General features: G+C 57.9%; 1 protein-coding gene across 1 annotated transcript in view; it reads left to right on the top strand.

Moving 5' to 3' along the window:
- Nucleotides 1-4,785: 4,785 nt before the first annotated feature.
- LOC120398753 (lanosterol 14-alpha demethylase) overlaps nt 4,786-6,053 on the top strand; it is a 34,975-nt gene continuing 33,707 nt past the window's right edge. Inside the window, exon 1 of the mRNA XM_039526352.1 lies at nt 4,786-5,040. Within this exon, the coding sequence (XP_039382286.1) occupies nt 4,888-5,040 (153 nt within the window). The 5' untranslated portion in view covers nt 4,786-4,887. The remainder of the gene's footprint in view (nt 5,041-6,053) is intronic.

Genomic DNA, 6,053 nt, shown 5'->3' with positions numbered 1-6,053 from the left:
TCAGTCTCTTGACTGTGTTCATGGAGGCAGCCTGGTGCAGGAGTGTCACTCCTTTGCTGTCCCAGGCCTTTCTGTCTCCCTTTCCTTCTCTAATTCAAACTTGTAGCAGATCACCTCTACCAGGTGGAACAAGACCCACAAACCCAGGAGGTTTTGGACCCAGCTGGTTATTCCGCAGTGTCATCGGAAAGGCATTTTGAAGCTCGCTCATGGCATCCCTGCAGCTGGCCATTTGGGACAAGAAAAGACCCTTGCCCGAGTCCTATCCCACTTCTACTGGCCAGGAGTCCACTGGGAGGTAAGAGACTATTGCAGCTCATGCCCCAAATGCCAGTTGGCCACTGGCCCAGGGATGCCGAAAGCACCCTTGATCCCTTTGCCTGCAGGGGCGGCTCCAGGCCCCAGCACGCCAAGCGCATGCTTGGGGCGGCAAGCCGTGGGGGGCGCTCTACCAGCGCCACGAGGGCGGCAGGCGGGCAGCCTCTGGCGGTTTGCCTGCGGAGGGTCCGCTGGTCCCGCAGCTTCGGTGGACCTCCTGGAGGTGTGCCTGCGAAGGATCTGCTGGTCCGGCGGCTTCGGCGGACCTCCCGCAGGCAAACCGCCAGAGACAGCCTGCCTGCCGTGCTTGGGGCGGCAAAATCCCTAGAGCCATCCCTATTTGCCTGTGGTAGGTGTTCCCTTTGAGCGAATCACCATGGACCTGGTGGGACCCCTCCCAAAGAGCAAGGCTGGGTTCCATCATATCCTTGTCCTAATGGACTACACAACACTCTTCCCCAAAGCTATTCCACTGAGAAACACCAGTACCCACACCATCGCAGCAGAAATGGTGAAGGTCTTTGCCTGCGTGGGGCTTCTGATCAAGGGGCTAATTTAACTTCCTGGCTGCTCCGTCAGGTGTGTGCCCTGTTGGACATTAAGAAGCTGCAGATGTCAGTGTGTCATCTGCAGATGGACGGGCTCGTCAAGTGCTTTAACAGGACTTTGAAGGATATATTGAGGAAGTTCCTGCCACAAGAATTGCAGCAGTGGGACTAGTTGCTCCCGCCATTGCTGCTAGCTATCCGTGAAGTACCCCAGTCATCCACTAAGTTCCCCCCCTTTGAACTCCTGTACGGCTGACAACCCTGTGGAGTACTGGATCTGATGAGAGAGGCCTGGGAGTGCACCCCTTCAGCTTCACAGGAGCCTCTCCAATATGTGCTGCAATTGCAGGACTGACTCATTCAGGCAGGGCCCCTCACGCAGAAGAATCTCCAGGTGGCACAAGGGACCCAGGAGCGGGGCTATAACCAGGGCACCCGAGACCGAATCTTCAAGCCTGGCAACCGAATACTCCTCCTTCTCCCCTCTGAGGAGTCGAAACTGCTTGCCCAATGGCGGGGTCCTTATGACATGGTTCGATGAGTGGGGCCAGTCACATACGAAGTCTACCAAGCAGACTGAAGAAGGAAAAAGCAGATTTATCATGTGAACCTTCTGAAGCATTGGCGTGCACGGGATGGACTGCTAGTTACCACTTGTCTTCCCGAGTCAGCCTTAGGTCCCCAGGTCCTTGATATGGCTAAGACCGAGGAGCCTCAACTGAGGGACACCCTCTCCTTGGAACAACAGAGACACCTTTCAAACAACTTTTACCACCCTCTCAGACCAGACTAGCATCAGCCACAACACCATTCAGACAAATCCCCAGGAGGTAGTTCAAGAAACCACTTGCCTGCTCCCACGATAGACACAAGAAATCATAGAAAAGGAAGTCCAAGTGATGATGGAGCTGGGAGTTGTGAAACAGTTGCAGAGCGAGTGGTGCAGTCCCATTGTGTTGGTTCTGAAGCCCAATGGGACCCTCCGATTCTGCATAGATTTCCAAAGGGTGAACACAATATCAAAGTTTGATGCATACCCGATGCCCAGGATCAATGAGCTCCTCAATTGTCTGGGGACCACCACATACATCACGACACTTGACCTCACGAAGGGCTATTGGCAGATGCCCTTTGACCCAGGCTCCAAAGAGAAAACTGTGTTCACTACACCGAGCGGATTCTATCACTTCACCTGGATGCTCTTTGGCCTCCATGGCGCACCAGTGACCTTCCAGTGACTGATGGACCACCTCCTGAATCCCCAGACGGAGTACATCGCAGCCTACTTAGATTATGTTGTGTTCTATAGCCAGTAAGGGGACAAGCATTTAAATCAGGTGGCCACTGTCCTCCAGATCCTGCGAGTGGCTGGACTCACAACCCGTCCCAAAATATGTTGAATCGGCTGACAGGAGATGACATACCTGGGATATACCCTTGGCCAAGGTCTCATCCACCCCCTCATAGGAAAGGTCCAGGCGCTGCAAGCCTGCCCGGCCCCGATGACAAAGCACCAGGTATGACAGTTCTTAGGCCTGGCTGGGTACTACAGGCGGTTCGTGCCCCAATTTCCATCGATCGTGGCACACCTCATGGCCCTCCTCACCAAGGACAGCCCCCGCCAGGTACGTTGGTCGGTGGAGTGTGAAGACGCCTTCTGGACCCTTAGGGAAAGTCTATGTCGGGAACCTGTCTTATTCAGCCCCGACTTCAACCGTGAATTTCTGGTGCAAACGGATGCTTCAGAGGTGGGGCTTGGGACCTTCCTCTCCCAAGGGGTGGATGGGGAAGAACATCCCATCATCTACCTGTACTGCAAGCTCTTCCTCCCGAGAATGTAAGTACTCTATCATCGAGAAGGAGGCCCTTGCCATCAAATGGCGATTGATGTGCTCAGATATTCTCTTCTGGGGGCCCTCTTTGTTTTCATCACCAATCACGCACCCCTTAAGTGGTTAAACACTATGAAGAACTCCAGTGCCAGGCTAATGCACTGGTACCTTACCCTCCAGCAATACGCCTTTACAATCAGGCACTGGGCAGGTTAGGACAATGCCAATGCTGACTTTTTATCCTGCCTAGGGGGGAACCAAGGAGACAGCCTCGAAGACCGTGAGCTGGACTTGAGGGGTAGGGGTGTGTGTGTGTAGTGAGGCAGATTAGCTACCCACAGACCCAGCGTGTCATAAAACACGTAGAATATAGTTGTTAATTCAAAATAGCCTACTTCTTACCTTAGAACAGCTGTTATATTAATTTCTTTCTGGGAGGGTGTTTGGTGCAGGAGGGTATTCTGACCTGGGGCAGGTGGTTGGGGTGCAGGAGGTGGTGTGAGGTGCAGGCTTTGTCTGGGAGGTGCTTACCACAGATGGCTCCCAGCCAGCGGTGCAGCAGGGCTCAGGCAGGCTGCCTGCTTGCATGTCATGGCCCCACGCTGCTCCCAGAAGTGGCTGGCTGCTGTCACATCTCTGTGCGCCCCTGGGCATAGGCACTGACTTCCCCTCTTTCACCTGGGTGCTCGACCTCCCCTCCGCCCTTGGCCCTGCCCCCACTCTACCCCTTCCATGAGGCCCTGCCCCTGCCCTGTCTCTTTACACCACTTCCCTGCCCCCATTCCAACCCCTTTCCCAAAGTCCCCGCCCCAACTCTTCCCCCTCTCTGCCAATATTCCAACTCCTTCCCCAAATCCCCACCTGGACCCCACTTCCTCCCCTGAGTGCACCACGTTCCTGTTCTTTCCCACCACCCCGGAGCGTGCTAACACTGCCAAACAAGTGTTTGGTGGTGGCTGGGTGGGAAATGCTGGGAGGTGGGTGGAGGAGCGGGGATGTGGCGCACTCAGGAGAGGAGAAGGAGGAGGGGCAGGGGGTGAGGGGAGCTTGGCTGCCAGTGGGTGCAGAGCACCCACTAATTTTTCCCCATGGGTGCTCCAGTGCTGGAGCACCGACGGAGTTGGTGCCTATGCCCCTGGGGGGAGGGGGACAGCTTATCTCCATGCGGTGCTTGAGCCTGCAAGAGCTGCCCCCGCAGCCGCATTGGTTCCCAGCCCATGAAAGCTGCAGGGATGGTGCTGGGGACAGGGGCAGCACGTGGAGCTGTCTCCCGCCACCCCCAGGGGCTGCAGAGATGTGCCAGCAGCCGACCTCGTCTGGGAGTGGCGTGAGGCCATGGAAAGCAGGCAGCCTGCCTGAGCCCTGCTGTACCGCTGGACTTTTAGTGGCCTGGAGATCATGATAGTCTGGCAGAGGCTCCAGAATCAACCAGTTGATTGCGATCGACGGGTTGGTGACCACTGAATTGTGTACAATTATGGATTTATTTCTGCAGGGTCCCCTTAGCCCGAGGCCCTGGCTGCAGCCCCTAAAGCCCCTGCGTTAATCTGGCCCCGGTCAGAGAGCAAGAGCACTGTGACACTCATCCGACCAGGGTGCAACGCTGGCTAGTGTCAGCTATCCCTGCAGGCGGGGCTGTCTCTCCCGCTGAATGGGGCGAGAGCAGGAGGAGACGCCTTGTCTCAGAGACCAGCAGGAGGACAACATGCCGCAGGGGGCGGGCCAATGCCCAGAAGAGGCACTTTAGTCAGGAAATGGAGACTATGGGTCAGCCGGTGTAATCCGGCATAACTCTATTGATATCGTTTACACCTGGCCCGGAGCGTTCGGAGGGACGCTGGGGAGGAGGCCGCAGCCCGCACGACCTAGCGAAGCAGCCGGCGGCTGCCAATTGTAGAACCCGCCACTCGCTCCACCCGCTAAGCCCCGTCCCCACCCGCTGTCGCGAGCACTGCCCCGCCCCGCCCGCGCGGTCGACCTGTGGCGCTCGGACGCCGATTGGTTCGGAACACGGTGGCCGTCATATAGGCAGAGATCAGCCCAGCGCGCGGAGGCGTGTCTAGCGCCTCCCCCGGGTGGGGAGGCGAGGCCAGCCCAGGCCCCGCGCAGCGCCGGGGCAGCGCTTGTAGCGCGGCAAAGCGGCTGGGGCCCCCGTTCCCTGTAGCCGCTCGCCCTGCAGCTGGGGCGGGATGCCGAGCCTGCTGGATGTCGGCGGGTTCATGCTGGAGCGGGTGGCCACGGGCAGCCCCCTCTCCATGGTGCTGGTTGCCGCCGCCTTCGTGCTGAGTCTGGGCTACCTGCTGCAGCTGGGTTTCCGGAGCCAGCCGCGGCCCGACCAGGGGGTAGGTCCCGGGGCGGAGGAGAGGGGCCGGTAGGGTGGGGGAGGCTTTATGTGGTCGTGGGGACCTCGGCTGTGGGAGGGGCCGCTGCCCCGGAGGCGGGGTGGCGAGGGGAGGGGGCACCCAGCAGCACCGGGGGGCGCAGGAAGAGGACGCCCGTGTTACCTTGCTCGGAGGGGGCTGCTCTGCGAAACCCGCAGCGTTAAGGGGGTATCTGAGAAGAGCCTGCTGCCCTCAGCGGCCTCCCCCCCACCTAGCCCTGGGGTGAGCGGGTCCGCCTTGGAGCCCAAAGCCTCGGGTCGCACTTAACTCGTTCTGTCTGGAGAAACCTGTGTGTGCCCCTTCTGGGCAGAGAGCTGCCCCCAGGGAAGAGCTGGCAGGGTCTGACTGTATGGGGGAGGATTTGTGAAGGAGTATTGTATTTGGCTTTGTTTCCAGAGAGTCACAAGCTGCACACGCTCTGGAACAGCCCCACTGGATGGGGCACTGCCCTACCTATTGCGCAGAAGAAAGGTGTCTTTGCCTCCAAGTAGGACTGACTTTTTGGAACAAGCTTTTTAAAATGCACTTACATGCATGGCCGTCCTTAGGATTTATGGGGCCGTGTGCAGTATTATTAAACTGGTGCCCCTATGCCTGACTTTCTCTTAGCAACACAAACATAAGCTTACAGTATTGGAAAACTTGCCATGTGCACTTTATTAAGAACAGCTTAATTGTGCCACCTTCACTCCCCAACCTCTGCATAGTGCTGCCTTCACCCTAGCCCCTGCACTTCTCGCCTACCTGTGCCCCAATCCCAGCCTGCCAGTGTGACCTGCCACACCATCCCCCTGCCCAGTACCCCCTTATGCCCAGCAACCCCCATGCCCAGTGGCCCCTCAGCCAGAGATCTCCACCACAGATCCCTATGCCCAGCAATCTCCCACCCACAGACCCCTGCCCAGTGCCCCTCTCACTGTCCCTCCCGCCCTGCCCACCACTCCATAGTCCTTAGGGAATTCAGCACTAAAAAA

Source organism: Mauremys reevesii, linkage group 2, assembly GCF_016161935.1.
Source record: "Mauremys reevesii isolate NIE-2019 linkage group 2, ASM1616193v1, whole genome shotgun sequence".
Classification (NCBI taxonomy): Eukaryota; Metazoa; Chordata; order Testudines; family Geoemydidae; genus Mauremys; species Mauremys reevesii.
This window is presented reverse-complemented; position numbering and strand designations above follow the sequence as displayed.